The sequence below is a fragment of the Mugil cephalus genome, chromosome 10 (genome assembly GCF_022458985.1).
Source record: "Mugil cephalus isolate CIBA_MC_2020 chromosome 10, CIBA_Mcephalus_1.1, whole genome shotgun sequence".
Lineage (NCBI taxonomy): Eukaryota > Metazoa > Chordata > Actinopteri > Mugiliformes > Mugilidae > Mugil > Mugil cephalus.
Window position 1 is genome coordinate 18,242,580 of NC_061779.1, and position 19,535 is coordinate 18,262,114.

Here is a 19,535-nt window from a genome sequence, read left to right on the forward strand (position 1 = left end):
TGGAAAAAAATCACTTTAACAGGTTTATCATTATATTTACAATAAAAACATGTTACAAAAATATTACAGCATAGCTGCCAGCATATTGACATTATTGCCACTCTATCCATTAACTGAATGATAACTATTTCTAAGCACGAACAAAAAACAGTTTACCGAATTTGTTAGGTGTACTAGTTTCTCCTCACATCTAGTGAGTTTTTCAATTTTCTCAGCTCAGACTATAAACTGAGTGTTTAGAGGCGTTGTCAGGAAAGAGTTCAAAGTCAGTGTTAAAATCCCATTTCTCTCAAAGGTACCGTCCGTTGTCCTATCTGTAAAAAGAAAAAGAAATCAGAAAAATGCATAATTATTGACAAAAACCTTTACGTATTAACTGAGTAACTATACAATAACTAGAACTATGTAAATTTCAGGGACTTTTAGGGACATTTCTTCAAGTCACATGAGCTTTGGAATTGATCACTCTAATTATTTATTTAATCCTTTATAGAGTATTTCAAACTATAATTTCAAATCAAGTTGCCACTTTATTGGGACTTGGAGGGAGCAGTTATTATGGATATTGCTACATTAGTGCCTCACCGGTTATAAAAACTGCATAACGTGATGATATGTGCTGGACTTGCAAGCGGACCAAACATGAAAGATAGTCGGGCTCGTCTCTTGAGATCGTGTCGCACTCGTGGTAAGGCAAGACATCCAGTATTCCAGCATCTTGGCCCAAGTATAGAAAACGTTTCTTCTCTTTCTCCTCTGCACTCAACCTGGATTTGAGACGTAGAAAGTTATATTTGGGTATAATATTTCTACAGAATATGCACAATCTACGAGACAAAAACAGATTGTTCTGAATGGCAGTCACAAAAATAAAACAAATACTGAATCAATGAAGATTCATGCCGTTTGTTTTTCTTGAAACTTGAAACGAAGGATCTCTGATATACAGATATGCGAACACAGTATGCCCATCCCAGCAATATGTTGTTGGTCCTTCACATGCTGCCAAAAGAACACTAAGGCACAGACTCTGAACGTGCCTTCTGGTATCTGTGAGAGCACTGCCTAGATCAACTGATTGGCATAGCTCTCACCCCCTCTCTTGCCAGACAGCAGACCACACAAACAGGATATAAGAACACCAGCCTGTGCCACATAAGTAAAGATTACAGTTTCTGCTTTATTCTGCCTTTTTTTATGCAAGTTACACGAAGTCAGGCAAGAGCAAGGGCAACTTGTGTGTGGTGTAGCAACATAAAGTTGCATGTCGCACCAAAAAGAGGCCACATATAACAACAGTGTCAAAAGTCCTCGACTTGACTGATGTTTGTGTTTGTTTGTTTCTGTTGTGTTCCTTCACTGGTCACTGATTTCCTGTAGTCAGCTGTTGTGTGCCACACCGTATTGTCCAATGGAAAAGTAAACAAAAATCAGAATTATAAAATGGACACACGTGCACTGCCAAGACTTGGTTCCTGAGAAAAGGGAAGTGAGGACAAGACCACTACCTTGCATTTTCTTTAAGCCGACGACTGTCTTTGTAATGCAACATCCATTTCCACTTCCTCATTCTACTCAAGTCTTGCATGGTTTCATACATCTTTTTCATGTTGCCTGTAATTTCATGAAAAGGTTTAAGTTAAATGTAATGACCCGCTTTCATGACAATATTTATAACAAGTTGGAACTTAAACATGTACATACGAAGACTGAGGGACTCCAGCACTGTTCTGTCAAACATTATAAAACCACCCCTTGTGAAGAGCTCCTGGTAGGTGAGATTCATAACGTCATCTGGTTCGTCAATGCCAATGAACTTCACACCAGGCGACTTCTTCAGCTCAAGCAAATGAGGGATCTGAAGAGCATAGATCAGAGTCAGTAAATCCTGCTTGTATTGGCAAAGTTTTGTCATGATGTTATGCACTGGCTGATTTGTTACCTCACAAATGTGCTCTGCAATGTCTTCATTCCTTAGGATGATGAGTAGAGATGAAGAACTATTCTCACAAAGGAAAAATTCAGGTGGCTGGACAGCAGTATGGCCTTCTGCCTCCAGTTGTGCCTTTTGGAAATTAAGGAGGAATTAATTTCCTTTAAAAGCCATTTTCCTTTAGCAAGTCTAACACTGCTTTGACATCATAAAGGTTACCCAACTTTTAGCTATTTTTTTTAAAAACAAACTACTGTGGAAACATACAGCTCTAACTGCAGATGTAAGCCTATGAATATATTCTGACCATTAATTTCCATGTATTTGTGTGCAAACAATAATCTTGTACAATGTCCCTACAGTTGTGTAAAGAGTGCCCCCTTCCCGTTTTCTTATATTTTGTCACACTTAAATATTTCAGATCATTAAACAAATTTAAATATTAGTCAAGGATAACACAAGTAAAAACAAAATGCAAAACCTTTAAATTAAGGTTTTTATTATTAAGTGAAAACAAAATCCAAACCTACATGGCCCCGCGTGAAAAGGTGACTGCCTCTTAGACCTAATAACTGGTTGGGCGACAACTGCAGCAACAACTGGAATCAAGCGTTTGTGATAACTTGCAATGAGTCTTTTCCAGCACTGTGGAAAATTTTGGCATACTCATCTTTGCAGAATTGTTCCAATTCAACCACATTGGAGGGTTTTCGAGCATGAACCACCTTTTTAATGTCATGCCACAGCATCTCAATATGATTCAGGTCAGTACTTTGATTAGACCACTCCAAGGTCCTCAGTGTGTTTCTCTTCAGCCACGTGGACTTGCTGGTGAGTTTTGGATCATTGTCCTGCTGCGGAACCCAAGTTCACTTCAGTTTGAGGTTATGAACAGATGGCATGACATTTTCCTTCAGGATTTTTTTTTAGACAGCAGAATTCATGGCTCCATTTAGCACATTAAGTCTTCCAGGTCCTGAAGCAGCAAAACAGCCTCAGACCATCACATTATCACCACCAGATTTTACTGTTGCTATGATGTTCTTTTTCTGAAATGCTGTGTTACTTTTACTTACTTCATAAGCAAGAGAAAGCAGTAAGATGCACTAAGGCCATCTTGCAAGCTTGCAGTGGTTTAGGGTTAGTCTCTCTCAAGGGGGATATACTTCAACTAAGTTCTGAAATGCTTAGCAGCTGCAACTGAGGAAAAATGAGTAGAAGTAAATTCCGCTAGAAAGGAGAATAGGCATATTATGTTTGTACAGGAGGGAGAAGGGGCCAGACCAGAGACGATCAGGCATAGTACAGGGCAGCTAAGAGTAGGCAAAGCCTAGAAGGTGAGGTCTGACTTAAATGGGCAGCTGATTATCCCAGCACAGATAGTAAGCAGCCTGCTACTGCCTGACCTGCTGTTGTGGTCAGAACCAGAGAAGATAGTGCATGTTATCGAGCTTACTGTCCCATGGTAAGACAGTGGAGGAGGCTAATGAGCGCAAGAGAGCTAGACATGCAGAGATGGCAGCAGAAGCTGAGCAGCAAGGGTGCGTCTGTGTGCGGCGGGTGGAGGTGGGTTGACATGCATTTGTGGCAAAATCCACCATTGCTCTCCTGTGTGAGCTGGGCATTCGCGGGATTAAACAGAGGGTCGCAGTAAACGACATGTCCCTGGCGGCAGTTTAAGTGAGTGTCTGTGGCTAAGCGGGAAACACGCTAGCTGGGGAGCATGCTAAAGGTAAGGCTAGTTGAGTAGTTTTAGTAGTTTCTACGTGGTTTGGTGGGTTGGGTACGAGGTTGTGTGTGTGTGTTTTTTGGTCTACATGTGTGGGGCAAACCGCAAGACTGTTTGGTAGTTTGATTTTGTGTTTGGGTGTAAGTGTCTTGGTTTAGTCCTGTATCTTCAATCCCAACCCCCCACCCAAACCAAGGTAGCTGGAAGCTGACTGCTACCCTGTTGGTCGGTTTTCATCTGGAGTTCCAAAGCTTTAGAAATGGCTTTATAACCTCTTCCAGACTGATAGATCTGTTTCTTTCTCATTTGTTCCTGAATTTCTTTGGATCTCTGCATGATGTCAATATTTTGAGGATCTTTAGATCTACTTCACTCAGACAAGTCCTATTTAAGTGAGTTCTTGATTGAGAACAGGTGTGGCAGTAATCACGTCTGGGTGTGGCTAGGGACATTGAACTCAGGTGTAATAAACCACAGTTAAGTTAGTTTTAACAGGAGGGGCAAACACTTTTTCACACACGGCCATGTAGGTCTGTAGTTTTTCCCCTTAATAATGAGAACCTTTATTTAAAAACTGCATTTTGTGTTTACTTGTGTTATCTTTGTCTTAGGTTTAATCTTAATTTGTTTTATGATCTGAAACATTTAGGTGTGACAAACATGCAAAAAAATAAGATATCTGGAAGGGTGCACATTTTTTCATACCACTGTACATGACAAGAATGAAAACAGTTTGCTTTAATGAATTGGTGTAGTTCTTGATAATACAACACTGAAAGTTTGATAAAAACAAATCTTACCTTTGTGTCATCAAAGAAGCGGTCATCTGACGTCACCAACATGTAGAATCTGTACTTTGTTTTGCAGGATTTCTTCACAACTGTATTCAAATTATTTCGGAAGGCTGCTCCCATTTCTCTATTCATTTGATCACAGAGGTCAAATTGGTTACTTGTTTTCATCTTGGGGTGACTTCGATCCCTTCTGCCTCCCTTAGATCTTGAGGAGACCTTTTTAAAAGAACAAACATCATGCATCTTTGCCTCGTACAGCCTGGCACATTCTGTCGTCACACCAGAAACCCCAGCATGTTCCAGTGGGTTGCATGTTCTTTGAGATGGTCCTTGGGGAAGTAGTGTCTTTTCTTCACTCAGGTCCTTCCTGTCAGACATGTCAACCTTAATTTTTTGTCCAAAAAGCGACATGTCCCAGTGATCCAGTGAATCCTCCTGTTCTTCAAGATCAGAGAAGTGGATAGTCAAAGGACTAGCACAAGACAACCTTTTATTGCTTTTTGTGTCTTGTAGGTGGGAGACCCCCCCCTTACTCTTCTTCAAAATCTGTTTCATTTGTTCTGAGAAGATGAGGCACTCCTGTTCCAACGATGCCTGAGTGACGTCATCTTGTAGGCACCTGCGAGAAAGCTGTTCCAGAAACGGATAAGATCTCTTCTGACCGGTGTTAAAGATTGTACATACAAGTGAGGTTTGAGGTTCCAGGATATGACGGCCATCTACTATGCCATTGTCTTTGGGACCTATTATTGAAGTTGTTGCATGTGGCCAGTTTTCCTCATCCATCTCAATAGTTGGTTGTTCAGAGTTAGATGTTTGCTCAGTTTTCTCAACAAAATTATCTGCCCAGAAACCTTGATTTTTATCAGCAACTTTAGGACAACTTGTAGCTTCAAAAGGGAGCATAGATAAGGCCGAGGATGGGATTATGTTGAACTTTGAAATGTCCCTTCCCTGGTACTGACATGAAGGATCTAAAAGGGGTACTTTAGCTCCATCCGTGTTTGATTTACTATAAGCAACATTTGGTAGCCAAGTTCTTTTGGAAGAAAAGTCATTAGCTTTTTGCATATTATCACTTAGTCCTTCAAAATTGCCTTTTGAAATTTCTTTCGGCTTCTCCATACACATAGAGGCGGGAGTGGTGTTTGTGACAACAGGGGTTTTAGTTGGTTTCATTTCAACAGAGTTTTCAGTAAGTAGATCGTTATAAATGAAATCTGCTTGAATTTCCTCACTCTTAGATGGTTTCACAGCCATGACGGGTCTCTGAGTCTGACAATAAAGATTTGAATTGTTGTTCATTGATTGTGATGTTGTTTTATGCCCATCTTGATCTGTCTTTGGTTTAAATGCTTGCATACACTCAATAAGGGAAAAGCATTTGTAGAGATGGCAATCCTGCCCTGCAGAGGTCTCTTGTTTGTCGGTCGTTTCAAAATTGTGTTGAGGAGTTGTTGGCTGTGCTTTCTTTGGCTGTATTTCAAAGCCAAATTCCACTTTATTTTTAAAAGGTGATGTATGAATGTCCTTAAAGTCTACTTTATCTGCCACTGACTTGGACAAATCCATTCCATCTTTTTGAACCAAACTCATCTCTGTAGTTTCTGAATTTTCAGTGCCATCTTTCTTATTTCTGCTTTCTTTGTTGCATTCATGCAACACCTGGCCAGATTCTAGTGCAGTCTGAACCGTCTCTGGCTTGACACTTTCCAGCCCGATGCATACACTCTTCAGATGAGAACTTTCATCGCCAACACTATCGCACCCAGTGCTGACGATTTCCATCAATGTGCCAACACCTTCTGGTTCAGGGTGGACATCATCTGGCTCAGAGGGGACACCTTTCTCCTCAGCACATCTGCTTTCTGGCCCAACACAGACACTTTCCAGAGGAGAGCAGACACTTTTCGTCTCAGCGCCAACACTATCACATTCATTGCTGATAGTTTCTGCCGATGTGCAGACACCTTCTGGTTCACGGTGGGCACCTTCTGGTTCAGGGTGGACACCTTCTGGTTCAGGGTGGACACCTTCTGGTTCAGGGTGGACACCTTCTGGTTCAGGGTGGACACCTTCTGGTTCACGGTGGACACCTTCTGGTTCAGGGTGGACACCTTCTGGTTCAGGGTGGACACCTTCTGGTTCAGGGTTGACACCTTCCTCCTCAGCACATACACTTTCTTGCCCAACACAGACACTTTCCAGAAGAGAGCAGACACTTTCCGGCTCAGCGCCAACACCATCACGTTCAGTGTTGACAGTTTCCGTCACCTTGCTGACAGTTTCTGCCAATGTGCAGGCAGCATCTGGTTCAGGGTGGACACCTTCTGGCTCAGGGAGAATACCTTCCTCCTCAGCACATATACTTTCTTGCCCAACACAAGCACCTTCCAAATGAGAGCAGTTAGTTTCTGATTCATCACCAACACTAGCCCGCTCAGTGAGGACAGTTTCCGTTATTGTGCAGGTACTTTCCTGCATGGCACAGACACCTTCCGGTTCAACAGTGGCACTTTCTGGCTCAGCACTTTCCTTCTCAATGGAGAAATCTTCCAGCTTGGTGGAAGCATTTTCGGGCTTGATGCATACACTATCCAGATCAGGGACACTTTTTGGCATAGTGCAGACTCTATCCAATTCAGCACCAACACTTTCTGACTCTGCGCAAACACCTTCTACCTTTGCAGAGAAACTTTCCTGCACAACGTGGACACTTTGCAGATCTGTGCGGATATTTTCCAGTTCTGCATTGACCCTTTCTGGGACAGCACGGACACTTTCCGGCTCAGCACTGCTACTTTCCTGCTTTGCACCGACACTGTCCACCTCGGCATGGATATTTTCCAGTTCAGAGCAGAGACCTTCCAGTTTGGCAGAAGAACTTTCATGAACCTTGTGGACACCATCCTGGTCTGTGCAGATACTTTCCTGCTCAGCACAGACATTTTTCCGCTCAGTACAGACGCTTTCCACGTCAGCAGGGATACTCTTCTGTACAGTGCAGACACTTCCCGGCTCTGTGCAGACACTTTCTGACTCGGCTTGGACTCCTTGTGAAAGAATGGATAGCCCATCACCTTTAGAAGATGGAGCATCAGTGTGTTCAAGGGTGACAGCTTTTTGACAAGTGCCAGGTTTCTCATTTTTGGGGATGCCGCTAACATCAGGCATCTGACTGATCCCTGCAGAATGGACCATCACTCTGTAACACTGAAAAAGAAAGAGAAAATCATATAAAAAAAATTATAAACACTGCCTTTCTTCATTGAATGTATCCTTTAACTCAGTGTTCTGAATTATTTTTGAAAGGTCACTTTTACCACTGATGCACTTACAATTCAAACAATGAATAAACACAATGGCAAATTCTATGTTAAGCAACATTTGTCTAGATAAACAGAACAATTATGAGGGTGCTGTGTGATATATGTATATCACAATGGCATGGTGTGCATGTCCAAGTCCCAGTTTAGTCTATGTGTAGAGGGAAGAAACAGTGGTCCAAGGCTCTTAGGAGGACCCTGACAGAACAGAACCACCCTACCCTGCATACAGGAGCTGTTATGTTAGCAGAGTCGGCTCACAAGTTTGTTATAAGGAGTCAAGCTGGGTTAGCATAATGTTCGGGAATAGGTGGAGAGGCTGTCGTGTGAAAAAATGGAAATGGATAGTGCATACACTGCATGAACAGGGACAAGGGATTGTTACACTGAAGGCTTACCATTAGCAACCGCCACTCGCCAAATGCGTGTAAAAATATGTTTCAGCAAGTTAAATAATTGTGCCACTGGCAGGCTACTGGAATATGCTGACTTTGTTATATAATTGCATTGCATTTCGTATTTCAAATTTGTTCCCCACTGTCAACCGTCATTTAATATTTGTCAGACCTTGAAAAAGTTTAAGTTATACCCTGGTTACACTCCATAGGTTCCACAGAATTCTGCCTAAGATAGTAAAGAAAATGTTTGTCCATTTCAGCTAACACCATTAGTATAACGTTTCTTTAGTTGAAGCACCTTCTTTATGCATATTATGTAGGCACGTTACTATATAAGAAGCAGATAAATGTGGCCCAGAGTTTGTCATGTATCTACACTAGGAATGGGCAATAACTTATTGTACATGATATACCGCCAAAAAACAATCTTGCCATCTGGCAATAAATATGATAAATGCAAGTTGACGACATAGGCACGTGCGACATACTTGCAGCCGTAGCTCACCTGTGGCCCCTCATCAATAATATGGAACTGGTTCATGGAACAAACTTGTCCCATATGTAAGGTTTGCAAAAAAAGATAATTGCTAGCAGTCACATGCTCCAGCAAATTAGCCTCACCAGACGTCCCTGATTTCTGTGGACAGTTGCCGTTTTGGATGACCTGTCCCACAACTAAAGCTGTCCCCGAAAAATATCTCAGATTTCAGCATTTTACGAATAAAAAAAATGTATGTTGTTAAGGTCATGTTTATGTTGTATTGTACTGTAAATGTTCACAGATTTCATTGCAGAAATCTGGTCACCTTACAGGAAATAAAAACAAAAAGCAAAAAGAAACATCTTATTGCTGACGCATTCAGTCAGCCCATTCTGTACGATAAGCAAAGTAAGCGATGAAAAGATAGAACCAAAGGGATTGCATTTTGCTGTTTGATTAGTCACTACAGTTCTCTCCACAACTTACTACTTAAACCTGTAGTTAGCAGCTTATTTAATCTATAACTGGTAATTATCATTTTAGACGTCTCAAAACAAAATGTAGTGACAAACTGAGTCAAAAACATGGACTGGATTGTTATCACCAGAAAAGCAAAATTTATCATCATCATTTCTTTAGTTCATATCGCCCATCCCTAATCTGCACATCTGCACTACAGTTTATTTTTAAATGGAATAGCAGTTTTAGAACAAACCTGCAAAGTGCTTGCCTCTTGCAGCTCTGGTGGTGACATTAGGCCGTTCAATCTTTCACTGGGTTCTTTCTGCTTACTTGAGACACAAGTCTTTTTCTGTTCACTGGAAACATGGGTCTCTTGCCTGTTGACTTCTGGATTTGAAGTAGCAGTCTTTACATTGAACTTTCTTGAAAAGTCCAGAATCTCAGACTCTTGGTCCAACTCAGTGTGGTCTTTTTTGCTGAGGTCCAAAGCTTTTGGAAAGAAAGGGTCTGAAGTCTCTGTTACACTTGGTAGAGAAGCAATGTAACTGGTCATGAGCTCAGACTTAGCTTGGCCTGATCCCATCTCCCTGGTTATTTCCAAAGAACCATTCTCCTCTGAACATGTGAATGTAAAGTTTGAGTCAACATGAATGAACCTGGCTGTTGACCGGCTGTAGAACAGCCCTATCCACATGTGAATGATGAGCCGCACCTCCTCATTAGTGTCTTGAATGGAGAAATCCCATGGCCTGTTGAAAATGTCAAAAATACAAAAAAAATAGGCACACTGAAGATCATGCCATCTGGGCTAAATGTCAGTTTTATCTCAATAAAGAAGTATGGCAAATAAACTATGTAACATTCTTGACTTTATCTTGAAATGTTTGGTATTTAAAAAGAACAATACAAGAATATACATACCCATGCAAAGCTCGGTTGATAGTTTTTTCTTTGGCATCACTGGTAAACTTGCTGTCAAAGTTAAAGTCATAGTTTCCTTGCCATTGTCTTGTGACTTGGACAGAGGTCTCTGTGTTAACAAAGGTACGGGAGTATCTGAACTTCCGCCTGCGCACCTTGTGTTTTTTGGGGTACTCTGGAGTCCTGTCGTTGATTTCACTTCTGTCTCCCTGACTGACAGAGGTGTGTAGTGTTTTAATTCCATCGCCATACATTGTCTGGTGATGGTGCAGCAATCTGGTAGAACCACTTAAAGGGGAAACCTGGAAGGGTGTACCTGGCAAACCCAACAGTAGAAAGGAAGATGGGGGCAATGAATAAGCATGTTCTTTAGATACCAATTCAACCAATTCACTGTCTCCCAAATGATGTCTTGGTGAGGAAGACTCAATAGGCCGATTGGATCTAGCAGCAGGCTGTTTAAGCAGAGCATGGAGAACTGAATCTTGTTCAGCACTGCTAAGGCCTTTTGTAAGGTCACACTTCTTCAAACCTGTCTCAGGTTTTCTCTCAACTGCTGGGTTTGGTTGCGGAGGAACCTGGCCATTATTGGCACTGAGGGCCAAGTCAGCAAGTAAGTTCAAAGCATCTGTAGATGAGCAAGCACTGTTCATTTTTTCCTTAACAGTCTTCCTGACAGAATTATCGCTAGTACAGTCTTTGTATTTGAGTTTTTCTCTGGCAAAACAAGCTGGGGTTTGAAAATGCAACCACCCTGTGAAGAGAAAACAGAGGAGAAAAAAGAGAAACTGCATGAAAATAAAAAGTAGCACATGGAAAGCACTTGAAACATGCCAAGTAGCACATTGAAAGCAAATATACTACTGTTTTAGCATTAGAATTTGTCACCAATATGTATAATATACACCTATCCACAACATTAAAACCGCTGATGTGAATAGCACTGATCCATTCATTACAATTCAGTGTTCAGAAGGCAACATCCTGAAGGGTACTGCAAAAACTGTTCAGGAATAGCTTGAGGAACAAAGAGACATAGCATTGACTGAGCCAAGATCAATTAAGGCTCCAACCCACAACTTCCTCAGGACACCCCCAGAGTTGCAGTGTCCATGCTACAATGGGTCAGAGCCATTTTGGAGGCCTGAGGGGATATTCAAACTAATAAGCAGGTGGTTTTAATGTGGCAGATCGGTGTACCATTGTTTCTGACTTAAGTGTATTAATGCCCAGAGGCAGAAATGACACCAATATAGCACAAGCAAGTAAAGAGCAAAAGCACAACAAGAGCCAGTAAAGATTTAGCAAAGCGTCGAGGTAACATACTGAGGACAGCTCGAGGAGTGACAGAGCCAAAATGGTCAGTTAGATTCAATGTCATGCACAAAAAAATAGTATTCCATATCTCATAAGTTTTAAATGCTACTTACATTTCTTTTTAACATTGTCTGCAGAGATGCCTTGATGCCTTTTGAGTGTTTTAATCCTTCCCCGTCTTGGGAAAATTGATAGAGGCCTTTGTAGTATTTGATGTTGCTCGTCTGAACTGATTTGTTGTTCTTCCACTGTTGAGACTTCCTTTTGCTGGGAATTCTGATCTTCAGTTTCCTGTGCATTAACTGGACTCACTTTAGGAGTTAGCCCTAGGGCATATGCAAAAAGAGGGTCAACAGACAGCATCTCTGAAGCTTCCTTGACACCAGCATTGGTGCTCTCGACAGCTGCATTTTTAAAAGCCTCACTATCGTCCATTTTGCCCATCTTAAGACAAGGCTCAGTTTCTTTGACAGTATCATCAGTCGTTTCTTCTTGGCCAAGGATATCTGGTTTTTTCCTTTTTCTTGAAAGAATAGATTTTAGTTTAGTCAACATGACTTCACAATTTGCTGCACCTTTTCCTCTGGAATGAGTGTCAGTGAGTTTTTCCTGAACTGATTGTGAGGGAACAGAGTCTAAGTCATTAGAAGGTCCATTACTCTGTGGCACACCCTCTACTGCCTTTGACGACAGCAATGGATCAGGCAGTGAACTATTACAGCCCGATTGTTCAAAATTAGTCTGTTCAGGATTAACATGACTGGCAACAACATTTTGAGGATGGGTCCCATCATCAATGGATTTTGCCACCGTTTCATCCACTGTTGTATCTGGAGTACTGCTAGACTCTTGCTCCATTTCGACTGTGTCCAAAGTATTTGAATGGGCATCAAGCAACATACTTTCAGGGCACTTTTCATCCTTTGTAGACTGGAACTTCTCAGTTAAAGTCTTAATTTGATCCCTGAAATCCACTGAGCCATGAGGAACCAATACTCTTCCGCATTCACTGACAACTGGCTTTAGGTCCCAGCGCTCGGTTTTCTTTCTCAGAGGACAAGCTTCAAGTTCCATTAAAATGGTGGTTTTCAAGTTCTGTTTTCCAGGATTTGATTTGTTGCCCTCTGCTACGGCCACGGGCGTATCAACAGCAGCAGGAGATCGAACTTTTTTATTTTTCGATGAGAGTTTTCCAAATATCCGCTTACGTCGTTTTATTTTCCTCCAATAAACTTTTGAAGGTTTACTCAACTGCTGATTATCAGATGATTCCTTGGTCTGTGCATCCTTCTGACTGTTTAAGTTGTCAACCTCCACTTTGACAGTCTGTGAAGTCGGAGCATCAACACAAACTTTAGATACCTTTTTCTGTCCTTTGGTAATGCCCCTTTGCAGTTTTTTCTCCTTTGTTTGAGTGAGATTGGTGACCTCAGGGCAATCTGCAGCCCTTTTAGTTTTATCAGTCTCGGTACCAAGAGAGGTCAGTTCTGCAGTTTGTAACTTAGCTATGGTTGAAAAACCAGATAACTGAAAGTCATCATGTTTTGTTGCTGACATGGAACTCTCTACGCTTAGAGTCTCATCAGTGGTACTTTGCTCTGCTGACGTGATGCTGACAATGAGCTCTGTGGGAAGATCTTCTGATGTAGGAGGAGTGAGCAGATTACCCAGCCCCATATCATCAGATTTGTTCAGTTCAGAAAGCTCACTGTCTCTTTCATTGTCTTTGGCAGCATGTGCAGCTTGCAAATCATCTGGTACAACATTTTGAGACATTGCTGTTAAATCAACTTGTGCTTCAGCAATTGATATACCACTGTCCACAGATGTCTCAACAGTTTCAGGGGATTTCTGGTCCGATACCCGGTCTTCTATCCCCATGCTAGCAGGATTAATTGGTGTCTCAGGAGATGACAGACAGATATAGACACAGTCATCAAAGTCCTCTCTTTGCTCCTCTTGCCCAGCAGCCAGGATTTCTGAAACCTTGGATATAGGCACTTGAAAGGAGGCGGGTTTGCTCAGGTACGTCTTAATGTTCTGCCATGCTCTGTTAGTCCACTCAGGAGAAGAATAGAGGTCTTTGTAGGCATCTGGCACATCGTACTGATATGGAAAGCTGTTGACTTCCCTTGACGGACTTACTGCCAACCCAGGATTTATCAGCGCTGCATAACTCTGCATATGTTGCATCAACGCTTCACACAGGTCTTCACTTGGATCGATTGGTGCTTTCTCAACTTCACCTTCTGCGTAAGTTATTACCGGTAGAAGCCGAAGGACTTCAGATGACAGGGCAGCGTGTCTGTGTCCAAATTTTATGTCTGTGATGAATCGAGAAAAAATACTTGTTTAATGGCTGGTCTTGATTGTTATTCATTACTGTTAAATGTGCAAAACCTGGTGCTACTAAGAAGGACAAAAAAAACATTTACTGCAAATGCTATAATCACCTTTCACTACAACTCGAGAATCTGGAAACACAAACAAGCCTTGCAGAACCTCAGTTGCACTGGACCCAGTGTCTGGTGGAAAAAACAACAACATGATTATATGTAATTGTCTATCTTTAAGACAGGATTTTGTCTGTAACAGCATAGTATGCACTCATAATTTTCACATCTTACCATCATATGTGAGGAAATGGGAGGAGTGCAACAGAATAAGAAATCCACCATCATTCAGTGGAGTAATAAGAACCTGCGCACAAGGTTTTTGGATGTTATAGATCAAGACAAGTCCAACCACATATTATTATACAAGCAAACTTCATAGAAGAGAACACACCGTTCCTTTATTGGATAACAATTTCCACTACCATTCATACTGAATAACCAACTGATTGTGAAACTTAACATTGACTGACTTTAGTGCTTTGATAATAATAGCAAACATGTCATGGTTACTCTTATTGAAGGATATGTGTTTGCTTGGTTCCTTGTCTTTCATATCAGTATAGATTGAATACTTAAGGCCACATTATGTAACGAATACCTAATCTTTACAAACTCACAAGATCTTTCTCTTTGATCTCCTGCAGTAGCAGAGCGAGGGAGCTTGTGTCGTCTGCCTCAGAAGGAACTAACTCACACAGACTGCAGTAGAAACCATCCAGAAAAGCTGAAAAACAGCAGAAAAATACATTATTTTATGCAGGATATTATCTTCAAACTTTCCTTCAAAATGTAATTGTTCCACAATAAAGATTTCTTATCTGACATGTTAAAAACGCACCTTCACCACTGAAACGAGTTTCAAAAACAGCCTTTGGCAACAGCTGTTGCAGATCTGACATGGAAATGGCTTGGTTAACGTTTACCACTGGCGGCCTTAAACATAAACAGGAGAAATTGAAAGAATTAATTGCATAAATAAATAATTTGTACAATGTGTATTTTCTATGTGCATTTAACTCACAATTTTATAGGGATTAAGGCGCCTGATGTAGACCTAAGTCCCACACTGTAGAACTGAGTGCCTATCTGAAGCTGGCCCCGCCAAGGCAAGTAATGACAAACTGAAAAAAATTAAATAAAATCTACAATTACGCATCAGGAGCCTATCATTGGACATTACTAATAAACACGTTGAGTGTACGCATAAAAACAAAAAAAACTGTGCCTGCTACTGATTTCATGTTACTTACCCAATGCTTTCACGTCACTGAAAGGAGAGATTAAGAAACAATGAATTAGTATGACTACAGAAAATAACGTTTTTTTTTGGCTGTTGTTTTTTAAAAAGAAAAAAAAAAAAAGGTGTTTGTTGCTGTAATAATATAGTACCTTTTCTCCTGTGGGACTACAAGTGTTGATTTGGTATCCGTGTACGAAAAAGAAACGATAGCATATGGACAAGCAGCACTGGGAGACTGGGCTGTTCTGTTACTTCCATCGTCTAGCAGCTCATACACGTAGTACTGCAAGTCCAAAACAAAAGACACTTGAGCTGCCTGGCGTCTTTGCTTTCTTGTTTATGAACTCATGTATTAAGGTGCTCAACCATATTGCACACAAGGACGTGTCCGCACACTTACAGGAATCCCTCTGTTGTATATGTACAGTTGTATACCACCAACCAGTCAAGTTGCAGTCAAATAAATTCAACCAAAGTGCTTTTTCAGGATAATATAACATCGCAGTGACATTTACTCTTCCATCTTTCGGTTTACAAAACGTCTTCATTTAATGTCATCCTACTAGTCATTTATGTCAATTTTTGTCATAACACCTTTAAATCAACATTGCTGTGACCAACAATGACCACCTAATTACAATGATTTCATCTCTATGCCCAAGTGAATGTTTGTGCCACCTTTGAAGAACTGCACTCAAGGCATTCTTAAGGTATCCCAATCAAGACTAATGGCAAATAACTTATTTTGTAAAGTCACAGTAACCTTGACCACTAAAATATAATTTGTTTAAAGTTTTTATCAAATTCTCTCAGGGTGCTCCTTAGAAATTGCATTCACAAGCACGGAAAATACGGACAAAGCTGAGGAATAAAAAGACAAACACCACTACCTCATCTGAGCACTAGTTAAATAATAGAGACAGGTGAAATACTGTTGGTGAGCATACTGTCCAACCATTATCAATGCAGTCAAAGTAGCCTAACTAATTAAACAGACCTACAAAGTGCAGACATCATCTCACCTGGGTTCTCTCAAACGCAAGAAAGGAGCTGGTTTTGTCAGATACTGAAGGCAACTGTTCGGACACATGGCAGTCAAACCCCACACTGGGCTCAAGGAAATTCTGGGTGTAGTTCTCTAAAACCTTTTTAACTTTACCCTGTTTGTAAAAAAACAAAGATTTTATTCACACCAGTGGCGGCAGCAGCAGCACTTCATTTCAATAATTTCTTTCCTTAATACCTTTGTGAGCCTGATAATGGCAATGTATCCAGATTTCCCATGATACCAACGATTTAGATCCAAGCAGTCAGCGTACATCGATATGTAAACACCTTTGTAAACAAAAACAAAAAAGTTTTTGCTTTCACGTAAAAGTACATACAATGAGGGGGGAAAAAAAACTACAATGTTTAACTCATGATCTACACTAGAAGGACCACGCCTAGAATGAACAAATGCGTCACCGCTGTCAAGGACACATAACATTTAAGAATCACAATGTGAATTTCAAGAAGTTTGTTTTTACAGGCCACAGTCCAGACATTCCTTTTTTTAAGTTGAAATAAAACAAAGTCCGTAAAAAAGAAGTTTCAAAGAACCTTGTAATTACACTTATTTTTTTCTGCTAAAAGTGTCCTAAAAGTAAATGATTTAATGAAAATATTTAAAAGATGCAAAATACAAAGGAATAACATAAAATGTTCCAAAATGAGTGACTTTAACAAAAAGAACAAAAGCGCCTTCAGAAACAGCCTAAAACTGGTTTGACAGGTCTGGAGGTGCCTGTCCCACTTCCTCATCAACAGTCAAAGAAACTGTTCTGAAACTGAGACTTAACATTTCTGGTTGAAGAAGGTTTATGAAAAAAAAAAATAAAAAAATCTTCATCTACAGCTCCAATGCAACCTACACAGGAACATCAAAAGATCAAAACAGGGATGGTTGAAAGTAGAACCGAGATTATTCCAGAGCAACACGGGTGCAGCTGATCACATGTGACACAGTGAGGCTCTTGTTTTCATGCGCAGCGCCGGTGCCATTTTATCCTACGGTGAACAGGTAACCCACTCCACAAGACAGACGCCGAAGTTTATACCTGATAATCGTTTAAGAAAGCATGAAGTGGGAAAAAGTCTAAAACAAGAAATCTGTAGGAGGCAACATTTAACATTTGAAGTTATAAGTTTAAATCAACATTTGTGAATAAGTCCCTCTGTATGCAAGACTCTACATAATCTGAAAACGTACAATTTATCAAATTTACAGCTTTTACTTTCTGTTTCACAGCAGATTTCTTCCACTTTCAGTTCTATACATTTATTGAGCTCTTATAGTTGCTTTCACTTTCAAATGCAAGGTAGCAGCAGACACTGAACACAGATTATTCCTGAGCTGGCACTAAAAATACTTTTGACTGCCTGCATGCGCCATTAAGGTAACAACTTTATTTAAATCTGTTTAAACAGAGAGCTGGGCTAATGTAAATGCAATAGTTGTAAACTAATCTCGACTGCGTTTGTCCGTAGGTCTCGTTAATGTATGGCTTAGCAGTGCACACTAAAATGACACAGCACTCTTTGCTGTTTGATGTGGTGTCAGGTTATGAGGGGAATTTACCCTTCGAAGGATCTCCAAGAGTTGTACAAGTGCTGTTCCCAGTCAGCACGCCACTTTCTCCGAGTGTTTTAGCCTTTAAACAAATAAAGATGTCAGCAAGATGTGAGGGTTTTCACATGCGTCGTTCTTAGGTGTGTCTGCGTCTCTTGTCTGTACCTTGTTGATATCGTCAAACAACAAAAACCCATAGGATTCCTGCAGGTCCTCATCCGAGTATCCTGCTTCTCTCAGCTTTTGTCGGAAGGCTTCATACTGACAAATAGAATAGAGATAAATCAAAGGGAAGAAATGAATCTGTGAAAACCTGGCAGGCCTATTCTCTGAGCAACTTTTCTTACACCCAGGCCTTTAAACCAAATTAAATGTCACGATACAGAGCTAAATAGATAACTTTTAAATAGGGGGGGACGTGTGGAATAAACTTAGTACTGACCTTTTCTTCCAGTACAGGATTCTTTACCAACACAGCAGACTTGTATCTGAAAGACTGCTTTGATTCTTCATACAAATACGCACTCTGAAGAGGGGCCAAAATACAGCTTTGAAAGACGTCCGAGGAGTCAGACACGGGTTTTAAAACACCTGAAAGTGGATAAAAATGAAATAAATATAGAACCATGAGTATAGCAATACAAGCGTCACTGGAAAATTACAGCAAACTGCGTGCTGGATTTAAACCAGGAAAAATCTCCGTGGTATTTCTCAATCCTGGGACAGTTTGTCCTTCGGGGGCGACGTTTGAGTGTACGCGTACTTTTTCGCCTCATCGCGTAACGTTTAGTAGGTTTATATCCCAAGTATTTTAGGCGAGAAAAGTCCCCGATCGCGTGTCTTTAATAACGCAGAGCAAAGTCACACGAGAAGAGAGAGAGAAAAAGCTCATCACCTTTACTCGAGGCAGCACCATTTCCACTTTCCATCGCTTATGAAATCTGTCGTTCTCCCTTTGCCCGTCGCTGAAAACAGTTGTCTCTCGTTTTAAACATTAGGTCGACGAGATAAATGTGAAATGCCATGTATCCTGTGTCCACAAATCCTTCCAAAGTCACTTGAGCTGCCGCCGCAGTTTCTACAGACATATTAGTGCGACAACCAGGAAGTCAGAAGATAACGCGAAGCAAACATGTAGCAGGCCAACAAATCCACGTAAATTCACTTTTTCGTCCGCCAAGCAAGTCCTGTTGTAAAATATAAAGGCTTCTCGGTCTACAGCGTGTTTCCTGCGATGGGCAATGGGCGCATGTTTAGTCGGCACCGAAAAAGAAACAGAAACCTATCGAGGCTAAAGCATCCATTTTGAAAGTCTACACCAAACTGTGGTGGAGGTGGTGGTGAGTCGGTTGTTGAAGCTGCGCCGTGAGTGCGCCTGCGGCTCACTTCTCCTGCGTGTCCTGTTTTTTTTTCTTCTTCCTTTCCCGTTACCACAAAGTAATGATTAATAACCGTAAGCGAATTAGTCATGTCAAACGTATATCTCTATCGTCACCCATTATACAGCCCGCTCGGAAGGGTACATGGCAGCTTTTAGCAGCGCGACACAACACACAGTTTGGTGTGGTTAGTTAGTTAGGTGCAACTACTCGGACCGCAGGGGGAGTGGATCATTGCTGAAAAACTTATTAACATACAGGGTTTTCCATGAAGCTTCTCGGAATGAAGTGGAGAACGTGTCCCAGCATGTTACAGCACCAATCCAATACAAATAAACCCAACTAAAAACCGAGACAATCCCTAAACTTGTAAAAACTAAAAATGTGACCTGTGTCTGAACAGGATAAGAGACGAGATAAAAAAAAAAAAAAACAAGAGGCACCAGCACAGGGAGTTAACTCTGAAGGACAAACCATACCCACAATATGTGGTTCAAATAAGATACGGTCTCAATGACAGAAACAGAATATGTATTATTATAGGAATA

The 19,535-nt window shown here is 40.9% G+C and overlaps 1 protein-coding gene across 2 annotated transcripts; it reads right to left on the reverse strand.

Annotated features, from left to right (window-relative positions):
• tasor2 (transcription activation suppressor family member 2) lies at nt 1-19,404 on the reverse strand. 2 transcript variants are annotated; one of them, XM_047596080.1, is made up of 22 exons: nt 18,504-19,404; nt 18,051-18,199; nt 17,774-17,869; nt 17,618-17,690; nt 16,241-16,332; nt 16,020-16,157; nt 15,147-15,280; nt 15,008-15,024; nt 14,779-14,878; nt 14,596-14,690; nt 14,375-14,481; nt 13,989-14,061; nt 13,815-13,886; nt 11,475-13,685; nt 10,045-10,798; nt 9,377-9,872; nt 4,463-7,669; nt 1,943-2,065; nt 1,705-1,858; nt 1,509-1,614; nt 586-767; nt 1-314 (listed from the first exon to the last, which is right to left on the reverse strand). In XM_047596080.1, exons 1-22 carry the CDS (start codon nt 18,535-18,537, stop codon nt 217-219), a joined length of 8,511 nt encoding a protein of 2,836 aa, XP_047452036.1. In that variant the 5' UTR covers nt 18,538-19,404; the 3' UTR covers nt 1-216. The 2 variants fall into 2 exon arrangements, with proteins under 2 accessions (XP_047452036.1, XP_047452037.1); XM_047596081.1 differs by having other exon boundaries at nt 10,045-10,360; nt 18,504-19,401.
• Between the last annotated feature and the right edge of the window lie 131 nt (nt 19,405-19,535).